General features: G+C 32.9%; 1 protein-coding gene and 1 long non-coding RNA gene across 4 annotated transcripts; one reads left to right on the top strand and one right to left on the bottom strand.

The window, feature by feature from the left end:
- Positions 1 to 449: 449 nt before the first annotated feature.
- On the bottom strand, positions 450 to 6,796 carry LOC145052889 (T-complex protein 1 subunit beta). 2 transcript variants are annotated; one of them, XM_079000805.1, is made up of 12 exons: positions 6,646 to 6,796; positions 5,486 to 5,524; positions 5,327 to 5,383; positions 4,493 to 4,558; positions 4,300 to 4,411; positions 4,010 to 4,138; positions 3,739 to 3,810; positions 2,737 to 2,852; positions 2,097 to 2,173; positions 1,294 to 1,779; positions 903 to 1,218; positions 450 to 828 (listed from the first exon to the last, which is right to left on the bottom strand). In XM_079000805.1, exons 2-12 carry the CDS (start codon positions 5,489 to 5,491, stop codon positions 682 to 684), a joined length of 1,584 nt encoding a protein of 527 aa, XP_078856931.1. In that variant the 5' UTR covers positions 5,492 to 5,524; positions 6,646 to 6,796; the 3' UTR covers positions 450 to 681. The 2 variants fall into 2 exon arrangements, with proteins under 2 accessions (XP_078856931.1, XP_078856932.1); XM_079000806.1 differs by lacking the exon at positions 6,646 to 6,796 and adding an exon at positions 6,498 to 6,516.
- Positions 6,797 to 7,824: 1,028 nt separating this feature from the next.
- On the top strand, positions 7,825 to 12,362 carry LOC145052888 (uncharacterized). Of its 2 annotated transcripts, none has more exons than XR_013684273.1 (8): positions 7,825 to 8,371; positions 8,656 to 8,769; positions 9,184 to 9,279; positions 9,353 to 9,499; positions 9,777 to 9,909; positions 10,545 to 10,637; positions 10,732 to 10,807; positions 10,908 to 12,362. It is a non-coding gene; the product is annotated as an uncharacterized LOC145052888 (long non-coding RNA). The 2 variants fall into 2 exon arrangements; XR_013684272.1 differs by having other exon boundaries at positions 7,847 to 8,371; positions 9,731 to 9,909; positions 10,908 to 12,361.
- The last annotated feature ends 4,755 nt before the right edge of the window (positions 12,363 to 17,117 follow it).

Genomic DNA, 17,117 nt, shown 5'->3' with positions numbered 1-17,117 from the left:
ATTCTTTTCGTTTTCAATTTAAATGTTACGTTTGTAATTAAATAGTAAGTTTTTATAAAACTGTATTTGTTTTTATAAGTAGTATTATAAAGATTAAAAGAAAAAAAATGACATGAAAATTATTTTGGTTTGGAGACTATTTTTTACCGGTGTGGTGTTCAAGAATGATACAGCCTTTAAGATAGCAAAAAAAAAATGATGTTAAAGAATTAACATGCACCCATATTCATCAGCCTTAGTTATCAAATGTTGTACCAAATGATTATAATTTAGGAAAAGAAAATCGTTTTTGTGTCTTTGTGCTTAAAACAAAACAATTTTTTTTAATGTTCAGTAGATTCTTTAGCATCAGCTTTTGAAGATGGTTCGTTTTCTCTTTGGTTTTTCGGGAGAGTTTACTTGAAATAAAACTCAAGTACTGCCTAGGAAACTAGCAAGTACAGTTTGGCTGAAGTGCAAAATATCCATCCATTTGATACTTGAAAATTCGTAGATGCAAACACAATCAAACAAAAAGTTCCATCAAGTAGGCACCTAATGAGTCCACTTATGGATGAGTACGACAACAAAACCAAGCCACAAAACACTTTTCCACATCCATTTTAGTCAATAAGCACATAAACATATTTCGTAAACAGCATTGATGACATGACATGACATGACAACATATCATTATGCTGTTCACATTCTGTCTTCTCTCCTCCTTGGGGCACATGTGATGATCTCATCAACTCTTAGAATCATCTCTGCAGCCTCAGTTGCAGACAGCAATACACCCTGTTTCACCTTAAACGCCTCCGATATCCCAAGCACAGACATATCTCCAACCTAAACGTTTTGTTGTAAAATATTAAAAGAAAAACATCACACCATAATAATTGCATGAAAAAAAAGAGACTTACAGAGCCAGTAATGACATCAATCCCAGCATTGCTGTTCTCTTTGTGGTGCTCTGCCCTAAGTTGAGCAATCAACTCAGCACTATCTAATCCAGCATTGTCAGCAATAGTTGTTGGGATTGCAAGTAGGGCCCGCGAAAAAGCATCAATCGCATGTGATTTTTTCCCGGGTGTTTTACGCGCCAGCTCATCCACCGCCTTTGCCATCACCATCTCCGGCCAGCCACCACCCAGAAGAACCCTGCTGTCATTTACCGTCTGAGACAGCACACATAACGCATCGTGCAGAGACCTTTCCGCCTCATCCAGTACATGAAAACTGCAACAGCAGCGACAACATTCACTTCTTGTTTACAAAAAATATTGAAAAGTAGTCCATACAATAAATACATACCTTGCACCTCTCAAAACAATGGTACATGCCTGGCCCATTTCAACACCCGAAAAGTGAATCAACTTATCTTCACCAATCATAATTTCTTCAATGAGTTTACAATGACCAAGTTTGACTGATTCTGGATTATCGAAAGTGGATGCAATTTCACCACCAGTGACCAAAGCCAAGCGCTCGATTCCATCAAAATCAGCATGCTCGATTGCGAGAATTCCTGCATCTGCAAACAACTCCTCGGGGAAATTGTAGATTAATTGTCTGTTAACAAAGCAATTGATGCCGTGACCGATGATTTTTTGAACTTTCTCTCTCATTTTTTCCTTCTCGGCTCCTTCGATTTGAGCAACTTTGGCCATTGAGTCGACTCGGACTCGGGCCCCGTAGATTTTCACTTTGTCCGTGTCCATTGCTGTGTTTGCTACCAGGATGTTTGCGTTTTCGATACGTTTTGGTTGTCCCAGACCAATCTTTTTGTCTAGAATAAATCTGCATCAACAATCAACAATATTTATTATATGAAATGAATTTTATATATATATATATATATATATATATATATATATATATATATATATATATATATATATAATAAAGTCATTACAGAATTACATAAACAAAAATAGGTGTTATATTCAAGACCCAAATACAACTTTCAAGGTCCCAAAATGGAAATTGTTAGAAATGTCAAGTGCCCAAAATGGAAAATATTGCAACTTTCAAGACCGTAAAATGCAATTTTTATATGAAGCAAGCAATTAGCAAAATAAGAAGATAAAAAAAATATTAATAAGAATCTAACTCACCCCTCATCCAAAAAGGAGTCCTTTAGTGAACCTCCAGCCTTCTTGATGATCTGGATTGACTCCAAGTTTGTGCTACCCTGATAAAAAATTGAAATTATCAGGAAAAAAAAAGTTGTATATAAGTTATATCATGTGTCTAGTTGTCTATTTTACCCCTCGGAATAACGCCTTGTTAAATTTATATACCAACAGAAGAGTAAAATAGTTGGATTAGTCTCCACATACACTGCCTAGATGAATTTCCATAACTATAATTCAGATAGAAATATGAAACTAGGACGTGGTTCTTAGAAAGAAATGTAAAGACTATTTTCATTATACTTTATATAAAAATGTTCATATGGTCAAGAGTATTTTTACTTTTTAATTAATAATCTAGCATAATTTTAAAAATTAAACTATCTTAATACATTGCATTATTTATATGCTAACTAGATTACCATTCATAAATAAAATGGTGATGAAATTACTGTTAGAAAATAAACCATTAAAAAAATTAAGATGGAAGTTAGAAGCTGATGGTAAAGTTATAGAAAAAACCTTAAAAGGAATAAGAGAAATAAGCAAGTGAAAAGATAAACATGAAAATTAATTAATGATAATAAAGTAATAATAACATAAAAGCAGGTTAACTTCTTACTTTTAGCCTCATAACAGCATCAACAGCCAATGTTGCAAAGTGTTCCTTGTCTTGTGAAAGAATTTTAGAACTCAATGTGGTCTTTGCAATCTTCATTAAGTCTGACCTAAATTTCTCTGCATCATTTAACATTTTAATAGGATTAATAATAGCAATCTAATCTTCATTTATTTGTAGCACCCTAGTTTCATCTCTCTCTATTACATTTCAAATGCAAGAAATAGCAATGTACTTTTGCTTATTTGTGTGTTATACAATCCTAGTTTCATTTCTTTCTATTACACTAAGAGATTGTCTTTTAAATAATCTATCCAATTACAGTATCGTACTTATTTTTTGATCTAATAAAGACATTATACGAAGAAAAATCTACCCACTTATAGCAGTGATAAATGCTTTGTATTTGGATCATATTGATATGATTGAAAAATATCCAAAGTACAATCTTATAATAGGAAGAAATAAAACTAGGATGCTAACAAACAAATGAAAGGCAGTACATTACTATTTCTTGCATTTAACCCTTTTCTGAAACCTAGAGTTCATTATTTGTGTATTATACATAGCATTTTAGTTTCTAACACAGTATTGCACTTTTGAATTTCTTGATATCAAGAGAATATATTTCAAAAAAACTATCCAATTATAGCATTTTACTTTAAAGTGTGTTCTTATTTGGAAATCATACTTGGAAAAATCCACCCGATTATGGCAGCAAAAGTTGCTTTACTTATAAATGGGTGGATCTTTCAAAGTATTATGCTATAGCCTATAATAGAAAGAAATGGAAGTAGCAAACAAATGAATGAAAATACATATAGCTATTCCGTGCATTTAACCCTTTTATTTATGAATCCTCGTGACTGTGTTCTTCTAAAAATAAGCAAGATTTTTTATCATTGAATATTTAAGTGATACTAAATGTAACTAGAGTAAACTTGAAGCTACAAATATAAGAAACTTTAAAAAAAAAAAAGTATAATCTATGTAAACAATCAATACCTGCATCTTCTTTGTTATCCACCACCCTCTGTAACAATGCATTTCGGGCACAGTCAGCAGCCATACGATAACCTGAAAATAAGAGAAAGAATCACATACAAGTAATTTATATGATGTTATATTAATTTATTATAGATAATCATACAAGTAGCCTTGGTTTGCAATCCACATCTTACAGAAGAACTTGAATGCACATGAAATGATTTATTGGGATAACAAAATCGTAAATAAAAACCAAAAAATGTTATAACAAAAATGAATGAAATGTCACCTGATATTATTGTCATTGGATGAATTTTTGTGGCTACCAATTTCTCAGCCTCCCTTAAAAGTTCACCAGCCAAGACCACCACTGAAGTAGTCCCATCACCGACTTCATCATCTTGCACTTTTGAGATATCTAATAATCATAAAACTAAGGAACATACTTTTCCCTTCATTTGATTTATTGAAAATTAAGATGTATATAGATATGACTTTTGAGATATCTAAGGAATCACATGTGACAGTTTTTTTTATTGCCACATGGAAAATGATTTAGAATATTTCAACTAAGGATACCAATGAGGACTTTAGCAGCAGGGTTATCAATATGAAGGGACTTTAAGATTGTGGCACCATCGTTAGTCACTGTCACACTATGTCCTCTACCTGTTGACTGTAATATTTTATCCTGCAAGTTTAAAAATAAGTCATATAACTATTTGTATTCACTACTTTAGGAGAAAAAATAAATAAATAAATAAAAACTAACCATTCCCTTGGGTCCTAATGTTGTCTTTACCAAGTCAGCTATTGCCATGGCTCCAACAAAGGATGCCTGAAACCCAGAAACATAGATTTTTGAAGTATAAAGAAAAGATTTACAAAACAAGATATTATAATCCTAAAAGGAGGTAAGATTATGTTTATTAGTGATGAGTGATCCAAACCAACCCAAATTTTAATTAAATATAATTAATTACTCTCTCTTCTCCGCATATACTGATATACACCCAAACATTTTAAACTTTGTTAGTTTATTAGCAGTCCTTTATAAAAAAATATTAATAACTATTTACGATCAACTTTATTGTTTTTAAGATTATGAGAATATATAATAAGAATTTATTATTCAATTCCACAAAAACTGACCTTTTTATTATTATTACTATTTTGTATTCTTAAGATTATAGGTAACATAAAATAAAATATGATAATATGCCAATATTGGTCAGTATTTGTAGAAAAAAAAAATTACAAATTTTGGAGTATTTTGTTTTTAATGAAAATAGAGTCTAATTTCTAACCAATAAATTTTGTTAATATAATAAAATGAACAAACCATCAGGTGGTGACATGTGGCAGATAACCCAACCAACCTTGGTTTTTTACCTTTTTTTTTAACTGTTTCCTTTTGTCTTATTTGACAATTAGTTACCAAAGATCATGAGTAAGAGTAACCATGGTCTAACGTTTAACCAGATGAACGACAAACACATCAGTGCAAAATTAGCAAATCAAGCAACAATAACCAAATTCAACATATACATACATACAAATACACGGTGTGCAAAAATTTGTCATAAAACAGGCAAAACACACTCACCATTCGGGCTCTTTCACCCTTTTCTTCTGTAGCTTCATCTTTAAAAAGTCTTTCAACCTGAGACACCAAATATTCACTTGAATGAATTGGGGTGCTAAAAAAGAAAAAAGAAACAGGACCAACTAAAATTTACTCAAAATGGATGAAAGTGTAACATACCGCCATAAAGAGTAAGTAGATTGATCAAATTCAAATGCTCTGAAACAAAACAAAACAAATTCAAGTTAACCATTATACATAATGAATAAGTGGTGAATCATAAACTTATATTCCTAAATGCTTCTTTTTCACTATTATTGCAAAGAAAAGTTACAAATTTTATACCAAAGCATAAATATGATAAAAATATTCTTTGAAATGTAACAACCAGTGAATACAGAATTAAACCATATGCGAAACTCAATTGTCCATGAGCATTTGAAGACACATTTGCTACCTATATGAATAAGATTCTGTATAGTATCTCTTCTCTATGAAGAATAATTAAAAGGCATCTTAAGCATGACTAAAGTCTTGGCGTCCTCTTAGACATAGACACTATATTTACTTATCTAACCTTGACCTATGGTAGTTGTCGAATGCCATGTTGTGGTTTTACTACTAAGTACTATTTAGGCTTTCAAACTTACACCCAACACCCATGTCATGATATATAAGGTTGTCTAAGAAATTTCCTTCCATTTGCCATATATCACTCAAAGGGTTGAAGGGAGATGATGCATAAAGCTGTTGGCAAAGGCCAATGTGAACCTTTTCCACCCCCTTTAGGAACCTAGGAGAAATTATTATCAATTCATCAAAACAACACTTTCTAACCTAACCCATGTCATAATATGCTCCTTCCAGTCCAGTTTGCTAAAGCCCCCTTACATGAATTGCAAAAAAACGACCTGTTTGACTGATATCACCATTTCATAAGAACAGCAACCATTATCCGGCAATAATACACCTAACCGTTCACGATAACAGAGAGGAGACGGTGAATCAATATGTGCACCATATCAATCAAGTAAATACTTTAGTAATGACGTAGAATAACACCAAAAACACGCACGTCGTCTGAAATGTTGAAGAACTATGTACCGAAACTCCAGGAACAGATCTCCAATGTAAAAAAGCATTCAAAAAACTGAACAAAGTATTTCTTATAACATCTGGATTATAGTATTACCAAATTTATTATTTGCTAACGATTAGCTCGCAACTGACGAGGCGACACTATTTCTATTACCCTTTCCCGATCTCCTTGATGTATACCGAAATGTTTAACGTTAACTAACAAAATGAAAGAGAAACATGAGTAATAAATGAATACATACTTGTTTTACTTCGATCTAGCAGCTAGTTGCCTACTTCACACTCTGATGTTCTTCCTTTTGCAAAACAGAGAGTTCGACTACTGTTAGTCGTGTGTACGTTTGCTTTTCTGAGGTTGATGAATTTTAGGGCTACAAACTTTGTGGTAATGGGCTTCGTTTACCCAAACCCGCTGGATAACCCGGGTTGCAAATCCGCGCCATGTGGACCCTGGAATCTATCGGGTAGGATTATGATTAGAGAAATTTTCTTTTATTTTTTCTTTTTTTATAGTAGTAAAAACAAAATCAATAATCATATTTGGATAAAATTAATAATATTAGGTGTAAAATTCATGTATTATATGGATTTATTAAAATTAAAAATTTAATATCAATATATAAACATTAAATATTTTATAAATTAATATTTTTACATTACAAAATATAATTTTTTCAAATATTTATAAAAAATCAAAATCATTTTGAGTATTTATAAGAATTTATTATCAAATTAATATATAGAATAACTTTCTTTCCTTATAAAACCCGTTAGAATTTTATGAAATTTTATTTTAAGAAAATAGAAATCTCCAAAAAAATGACAAGTGGAAAATAAAAATTCTAAAATTTCTACAAAATGACATATGTCAGAATGAAATAGAAGATGACATGTGTCAAAAAGATTTTCATTTATTATGGTAAATTTTTAGACACTTATCGTTATCATTATTTCACATGAATAGAAAGATAAGTAAAAACAAAAAAGAATGGTGTTATGGACACTCCATCCTAACCTAATTAATCTTAGTTTATAGGTCATTATTATTTGACTAATTTTTTATTTAATCATTTGACTAACTATTATTTCTTATATTATTATAACATAATAATTAAACTAACTTTATTGTTTATTATTATATTATTATTGTTAACTTTATTATTTAATTATTATATTAATATTACTAACTTTATTATTATATATAGATATAAATTTTGAACCCTCTTTGTGGACACTAAAAAAGGGTTATTTTTTTATTTTCCCTTGCACTTTTGGTTGTTTGTGGGTTTTGTCGATTTTTGTCCTTAGTCAAATAATATATGCATCCTAGTCATTATATATGGTCAATGGTGGTGGGGGTGGTTGAAGAGTCTTACTCACATGTGCGTGTACGCTTCTCCTTCACCACTGTTTTCTTCTCTAATAGAAGGCTTACACAACTCCACCGCCATACATTTCTCAATGGACTTCTCCATTTTTGCTTCCTTTTACTTCCGCCTGCGTCGAATTTTGGAGTACCCACTGGGGTTACTTTAATCAGTCCATTTATCCACCGCCTTCATCTCCTATCGCTTCCATTGCTTCAAATCACTGATTGTTTCCCTCTCCTTCTATCACGTCCCTCTTCCTATATACTCCCGAGGTTCGGTCTTCAATCGACAAACTCTCAATCTTTGAAAACCATTTGGCATGGAGGATCCACTGACGCTTCACATTTGTTCGTTTGAAGGTATTATGACTGGAGTCGTCACCGCTCTGCTCAACATCATCTGCCGCAACATCCATCCATCCGGCTTCGATTTGTGTTTCGACGCTATCTCCACCGATATTTCCACTTACTTTGTCGGTTAAGGTGGTCGGTTAGTGTCGTCATAGTTGTTAATTTTCTGTTTTTATCTCCTTCAGTGACGGCGATGGAGATAGTGGATATAGGGTTCCTTTGTTCCGATGGTCGGCCACCATGTTCAGGTTAAACATATCAAAGGCAGACAATCTTTGTTTGTTTCTATCTCTAATTTAAATGTTGTTTGTTGGAAGGATTTATGAACTTGATTTCCTCAAACTATCGAATTTCGATTTTCATGAATCATTTGAAATTATTGCAACAACTTGGTCCGACTATTCCAAATAAAAATTGATGCGTTTATATCCTCTTATAATTCAGGTTTTTAATCAACATTATGCTTGCATAGATTTTGGATCCCTATGACCAATCATTAATACTCATGTTTATGTTTTTTTTGTTTTTGAAGGTTTTAAAGAAATTATTGGTTTGAAAGGGAGCAAAACAGATCTATGGAATGAATATTGTGGCCAAACAACAGGATTTAAACAATTATTGGTTCATGAAAGGTGTGCTTGATGAGGTATTTACTCACTTCTTTCTACAAAAAACATGTCGTTCTAATTTCTATTTCATGTATAAACATAACGTCCTTGATTCGTTCAAGGAATAATAGTTACTTAGTGAGTATACTTTCCAGAAATTTAGCAAATTTACAATGAAAATCTTGATGCATATGCATACTTTACATAGTATCATATCTCGAACTCTAGAAGGTATTTGACTAAATTTATGATTAAGAGTTGGGGAGACATAGCAAGTGCTCATACGTTAAATGTTTCGGTTGTTTTTTTAACATAAATATTTGGTATTTTCCAGTAGCAAATGTTTTATTTTCACCTTGTGTCCAATGGATGTTTGGTGAACTTAGTGCTACTTATGAAGAATCTTTTTGATTTAATACCATCTTATAAAGGTATTTTGATGTACATTACAGGTGAGTATATAAAGCTTACCGAGTATCAATTGGCTGAGCTTTTTTACGTGTTTACCTTTGATTCAACTTCAAGAAATCTCGGAGTTGTGTATGAAGGTGAAACTCAACCTGATTGTTTTATTTCATCATGTTTTAAACTTTTAATCTTATATTTAGTATTTGGTTGAAGCACTTGGTTGCAGGTATAACACCACATAAGGTCCCCATTTCACTAACCCACTTGAGAACACTTGATCTCGGTTTGTGGTTCCTTCACTTTTCGTATGTTCTATCAATGACGAGCAACTCTACAAATTTATAGGAGACCAAAGTGGAGGTAAATATCAACTACATTTTATCACATATAGATATTATCAGTTACATTTTATCACATCATCATGATTTTACTTACAATTTTGACAAAAAAAAGAAACTATACAAGGAAAGGTATATAGATATTATCATTAAACCTAAGTTATGCTTGTTGGCCTCATAGTCGTATGTCCTTTGTCAAATTTCTTTTCTTTATTCATATTTACTTTTTTACCCTTCGTCTCATGCACCACAGAAGTAGTTGGTTTGACGGACGCTTCGATTATATCCACACATTTCAGGGCAGAAAGAGAGTTAATATCAATCTTTCTCGGCTAAATATATGAGTCTGTAACATACAAACTCGATTCATTTGTAAGGGAAAGGGTGTCGTACTGGTAGAAGGTTTTGATCAGATGCAGTCCTTCTGTTGCTGTAAGTTTTTTTTCTGCTTTCTATATGATTTATCGACGCCCAAAAAATACAAATATAAGTTGACGTATGGTTAATATTATGTACTTTTTCCAAAATAAATGCAGAAAACATTCTTTCCATTATAGCTATTATGATAAGTGGTGTTTTTGTTTGCTCTCGAAGACCATTATAAACTATGTTATGATTTTCTTAAACACTCTTTTTTCACTTTAGTGTTAATCTTTGATTTATTAAAGTTCATGGTTTATTTTTAACAATTTGAAAGGCTAATGTTTTGATTTTGCATGTAAAATGACCATTTTCCCCCTCATAACTATGTAGATTTAGTAGTGTAGGTGATAGATTTTGCCTACTTTTATTAACTTAAGGGAATGATGACATTTTGTTATTTGTTTTTGGTATACCTCCTATGTGAATCCTATACAATGATCCCTTCTTTCACTTGAGCAATGAAAGTGCTTGAAATTGATTCCCCTTGTTTTGATTGTATCTTACTACAATAGTTATACAAGAAAGGGGTAAATGTGTTTAACACAAGTCTATCATGATTTCTAACACTTTACACGAACTTGATTACTTGAACATGTATTTGTATCCAAATATGGCTAATTTAACGGTGGTGGTGATACTTACAGGATGGATATTGGTCTTCATCAATGCGTATATGTACATCAAATTTTAATTACGTAAGCATCTATGTCCAAACTTAGCTTGCTACTCCAATGAAGGTTCGATTACTTTCTTTATTTTGTTTAAAACGACCAAATATTGAAAGAATTTGGTATCTTTGAGTCAGTATAAACAATTTTTTTCTATCATCAGACGAATATTGACTTGATGAAGAATCTTGGAATAGATGCTTATTGATTCTCAATATTACAGTCAAGTATATTCCCAAGTAAGTTTACTAATCACCTTAATGATTCTATAATAATGTAGTATATTGTCGATTCCTTTGAATGTGATAAATAAACTAACATCTATTTCAATGTTAATAGATGGAACAGACAAACTGAGAATGTATCCAAAAAAGGAACCAACACAGTCAACAACACCATTTGACTATGCCCAATAAAGGGATATATAACATATCATGAAATATTGAAGGCTTCTAACCCGCGCAACCCGGGTGACATTTTCTAGTTATTATTAATTTTCAAACCTATTTTTTTATAAGATAAATAAGACAACAACAATATAATTTTTTTAATAAGATAATAATATAAATAGTACTATAAGAAAAATATATTCTGAACAAATCCTTATCAATCTTTTTTTTTTAATTTCAAATATTACATAGCTAAAATTTGAGACAAAAATAATAGTCATAAAAGATCTTTCAGTTGGTTTTTGGTTTCAGATGCTTATAAAATTCTAGCCGCGACTCATATATTGTTTGTCATTCGGTTGCTAACGGGGATTTGTAGCGGATCCACAATGTCGTAATGGGAGGCGTTGGATACTCTTCTTCCAATTGTACCATGACATAATTATTGGTGTACACAAGTGCAAATGTAAGGACCCCAGTGATTTTAAAACTCTCTAAAGAGGGAAAAAATTATAGGGCCTTCAATGGTCAAAATTTGAACGATCACACCAAACAAAACTTGTTGGCTATCGAGATACTTGTCTCTGACATAAGCATCCAATGTTTTGTTGGTTATGACTTAGTCTTCATAAAAAAAGACAGTTAAGTAACTACATCATCACATCCAACGAAAACTCTAGCGTAGTCTTCATATGAACTCAATAACTCGTCCAACAATTGTTGAAGAATGTAAAGACACTGATCTTCACCATATCAAGACAAATGACTACTGATCGAAAACCACAATTTACATCACCCAATACATTTTGTATATGTGCGATGTATGGATGAAATATAAATGGAATTTCCTCTAACAATGCTCTATTGGTTCCTCCTATAAGTCAATGTAGTATGATCTTCACCATATTCAAGTCAATCTTGTATGAACATTAACCTACCAGATCCCCATTCAAGTCTGCCTGGTATGAACATTGTTAAATTGGTTCCTCCTATAAGTTTATGTTGTATGAACATTGGCCTATTGGTTCCTTGTACGAACCCATGAAGAATGAATTATGTCTGGTCGGTTCACCGTTTAAGTCCCTAAATGACCAATTATACATTGGTGGCTCCTGATTTAAGTCTGAACAACTATATCAATGAGGAGCTTGACTTTGATGTTGGACACACTTTACTTTTGGGCATCCACGGTTATTTTTCTTAATCGAAGGTTCATTGATCAAATTTGTTGATGAATCTATTATCTCTTCTATCATTCTTAAATAATTGTATTTGATATGATCTAGTTGACTATTGTATATTTCTTTAAACCTTTGCATACGATGATCAACATTAAGATCACCATATTCCATAGATATAGAAGGCGTCCAATCAAGCTTTATCCAAAAAGCATCAATCGAATCCAATAGAATAGGCGAACCTATAGTCAAATAGACAAAATATCATAAAGTGGTTATAAGTATAAAAATGCCAATATAATCCAATAGATTAAACATACCTATACTGACATACATCATAAGTTCGTGACCACATGGTAATCCAAAACATGTCCACAATTGACATCCACGGTTCTCAGGAGTTGGTACAATTCATTTTAACCGATGAAGCTCTTCCAAGATGGTATCCATAGCATGCACTAAAACACGTTTGCATACTTTGAATATATGATCCTTAAACCTTGGCATATAAGTGATTATGCAACGTGTGAAACTTTCTCTAATAGCGGTTTCTTGTGGTTGTACAACTTTTCCAATAACATGTATGAGTTTGTCCAAATCACAATTCGCAGATTCTAGGTGTTTTTCAGCTTGATGTGTTGGCTCTCGACTTTATTTGTTGTTGAATTTTCAAAATTGGCATGTTTGTCGGTCCATAATGATACAAATCTTTCAGCATACTTCCCCAACCAAACAGTATAAAGATAATAAAAAACATCTAAAAGGTGAAGAAAAACAAATTAGTTTGAATGAATTGATAATAATTGTTAAACAAATTAAGACTGCAACAAATATATTAATAATACATGCATGTTCGAACAATAATGGTTAAAGGTCTGCATAATTTTGCATGTATGCATTTAGTGTTGGAGATTCGACTGATTTCTTCCACTTTAGATGAAGAGAATCCCAAGTCTTTTTTGGTTTGATTCGTTGTCTACAATGCTTTGTTATATCGTTGAATATATGTCACCTACAAAGTAAATGATTACTTTGTGGAAAACATTTATGCATGCTTTCATCAATGCCAAATCTCTATCGGTGATGATAACACGAGGGCAAAAAGAATCATTAGTCGTCAATTTAAAACAAGTCAATACCCATATATAGTTGCTCGTTTTTTCAGTATGCATGAATGCAAAAGGCTATGGAAAACGTCTTGCTTGTAGAAAAGACGCCAACAATTTCTAGAAAATGAAGATTATACTTGTTTGTTTTATATGTAGCATCCATCAACACCACATATGGAAATGCTTGCCACATCTTTAATGATGTTGGTTGAATAAAAAATAACTCTTTTAACTCGTTAGTAGTCATGTTTACACAATACTGTAAATTGTACCGTTTAGTTTGCAAAATGTGCATAACATTCTACAACGGGGTTCTACCTTCTCGTCGAGATCTCCCCAACTTTTAGACAAAACTATATATTGTAACATCCTAAAAGTTTAGATAAAATTTTCATTTTTAGTTCATTCCAAAATATCCAATAATCATGTCAAAACAAACAAGAGTGTATCATAGTGAAGTAACATCATAGTACAAAATCCCTAAATAACATAATAATAAAAACATGGGCGGATGTGGTATGATCAAGTCGGTACCTTCCCTTTCGAGCCGGAAGTACCTGAAACATAAACTGGAAACTGTAAGCACAAAGCTTAGTGAGCTTCCCCAAAATACCCCATACCATACATGCATAACAGTCAAAACATAATTGGGTCTATTCCACCCACTTCAACCTCTTTCAACCGGTACTAGGTATATTTCATCCCCTTCGGTCTCTTTCAACCGGTATTGGGTCTATTTTAACCCCTTCGGTCTCTTTCAACCGGTATCGGGTCTAGTCCACCCCTATAGCTAGCATACAATCATAACAACAAGAGTCACAGAGACAACATGCACATACAAACATAGCAGGAAATTGTCACAAAGACAACCATCAACCCCTAAACATAAATTTAGTGGGTCGACATTGGTGCCTTCAACCCACGACTACAATGAAGGAAACTCGCCTCATTTTGGAGATAAACAAACTACACTCGGGTTAATGAATCATAAAATCCTCTTACTAAATCACAAATAATAAAACCTTGTAGGTCATTAACCCAACCCAAGAGTTTAAATCATAAGTCTCGACTTCAAGGGTAAAAAGGCTTCTTTACCTTTCCCTTAATGGGCCTAACATACCAATGCCAGAATCCAAACTACCCCAAAGTCCAAAAGACACTCCAAGCCCAATATGGGCCCAATCCATAAAGGCCAGACTCATAAAGACTTGTCGCCCAACAAGGGCTCAAAGTCCTAAAGCCCAAGGCGGTCCAAAACTAAAGCCCAAAACTCCCCTGGTGTGTACGCTAAGCGTACCATTAGTACGCCCGTCGTACTCGAGTGCTTCACATGATCGGGATCCCAGGCACATACACTCAGCGTACACCTGTATATGCCCCAGTTGGCCAAAGTCTCATTTTAATGTCTTAATCTGCTAAGAGCTAACGTCCAATTTCATATATGTCACACCCCCAAACTGGAACGACGGAAACGTTCGGGAGCGGAGGACGTCATGTTTAGTATCACAACCCATGTATCATAGTAATCATAGTAACAAACAACCATCGTATTGATATTAAAGTGTTTACAAAGTATGTGATTTACAAAAGATTGACTCCAAAAGTAAATAACAAGACATGAAGCTACTATGCTTCATCTTCTGAATCCCAGAGTGCGTACCTATCCACTATTCTCCTGAGAATACAAGTTATTTTGAAACAGTAGATCAACATTTAAGCTGGTGAGTTCAAAAGTATTTTAGTGATGTAAAGTAAGTTGAAAGTTCTTTTTAGAAAAGTTGGCCTGTTCCTTCAGAAAATTCGATATCTTCTGATGTGATGAATGAGAGTAAAAATGACTCTATAATTCCCTCTATGAGTACTAAATGGATACAAGTTATATACAATTTAGGTAAACAGACAATCGATTGTGTGAATCTGCTTTGAGCCCACAACCAAACAAGGAACAGGGAATGAGACGGAAGTCACACATCCTATTGTTTGTTAGATTGTCACTGTATATAACCCTGGCGTATTCATTTTGATACTTACAGAGTTAACTGTAATAGTTCTTTATATTTGATGAAAACATTCTTTAAGAAAATCATATATTTCCTTTAGTAAAAATAGTAACCACAATTGTTCCTTCTATAATCACTTAGTTTATACAAGCTATATATAATCTAATATTGAACGAACAGTTAAATGGGTGAATCTGCCCTAAGCCCACAACCAAACAAGGAACAGGAAGTAAGACGGAAAGCACACATCCAAATGCCTATCGAATATTAATTATAGATAACCCTGATGTATAAACCAAGGTATTATAGAATTAACCACTAAAGGTCCTTTAAGTTATACTGGTTTAATAAAATGGATTAAACCATTTTACTGATAAGTTTCTAGTTTAGCCTACTAAATGTTCTATCTGAAAAGTATGTTTTTGTACTAGAAAGCGATATATTGAATTTGTATGTTATGACCTGACCCATACCTGATACTCCTTATGATTACTTGGTGTATACGGAATATATATATATATATATATATATATATATATATATATATATATATATATATATATATATAACTAAGATCGGATAGATAGTAGACTGGGTGCATCTGCTCTAAGACCACAACAAAACAAGGAACAGGAAATGAAGCGGAAAGCACACATCTTACTATCTGCCAGACCTGATTAATATATATCATTGATGTATGCACTAAGGAATCATAAAGTTAGCATTATAGACCCCTTTCTAAATGAATGTACTAAGACTCGACTGTATTGTTTGTCTTTTGCAGGTTTTCCCAAGTTTAAGACTATCTTTACTAGAAAATAGTTTGAATTACCCTTTATGTAAGAAGATCACAATATGAATGTAATGGGAAAATGAAAGTTGTGACAACCCGAAACTTATATCTTGTACCTTATACAAATTCTATCATTGTTTCAGCTATCTTTAACATTGTTTTGAGCCTGTTTGGATGATCTAAATCCTTGTACAACCAAAGTTTGAATTAGGGATGGGTTGGTTTAAGATTTAGGGTTGCATATAGGCCAAACACTCCATCAAAAGGAGTGTGTGGCCGCACACCCGAGTGTATGGCTGCACACATGAGTGTGTGGTCGCACACCCGAGTGTATGGTCGCACACACAAGTGTGCGGCCGCACACCCATCCTCCAACTGCACACTCATCCCTATTTATATAGGGTGACCCCTTCACTCATTCCTTTCATTTGGCTGCACTCTACTTTCTCTCTCTAAAAACTTCATCCAAGAACGCTCTCAAGGCCTCAAAACGATCCACTTGAGTGCGAAACCTCAATTCACACTCAACACTCGTAACCGATCATCCGCTCGAATCATCCGTCAAACGGTGAGTTCATACCCCTACATTTTCTGTGTTTTTAATGTTTTCAGGGGGGAATACAAGCCAAATGCTAAGTATTTTGCTAAAGTTTTAAACTTATTAATGTAGTACAACGATTTCCACGTTTAATAACATATTCAGATATTTTATCTCTTTTTGTAATATGTTGAACATAAGGGAAACTTCTATTTGGGAAATACAACTTCATAGCTTTCAGAAAGGTTTTTACAAAACATTTTCCATATCAACTCTAATAAACTATAATGGGTATAGTTTGGGATAACCCTCTAGGCAGTCTCTAGTTAATCAAATTTCATAAATGAATATATATATATAAACTACGACAGATTTAGTTTATGTTATATGTTTTCTCAGAAGTATAAAGTATAGTTATTCAAGGATAATGACTTCTTTATGCTGATTTCTCGCTAGTAAACTAGATTATACAGAATTGTGAGGCGCTACTTCAATACTGTACCCTTAGGTGTATAGTGATAAATCCTTTTAGTATAACCAGA

The sequence above is a fragment of the Lactuca serriola genome, chromosome 5 (genome assembly GCF_051521515.1).
Source record: "Lactuca serriola cultivar US96UC23 chromosome 5, Lser_US96UC23_V15, whole genome shotgun sequence".
Taxonomy (NCBI): domain Eukaryota; kingdom Viridiplantae; phylum Streptophyta; class Magnoliopsida; order Asterales; family Asteraceae; genus Lactuca; species Lactuca serriola.
The sequence above is the reverse complement of the archived record's forward strand: the minus strand, read 5'-3'. Positions and strand labels throughout refer to the sequence as shown.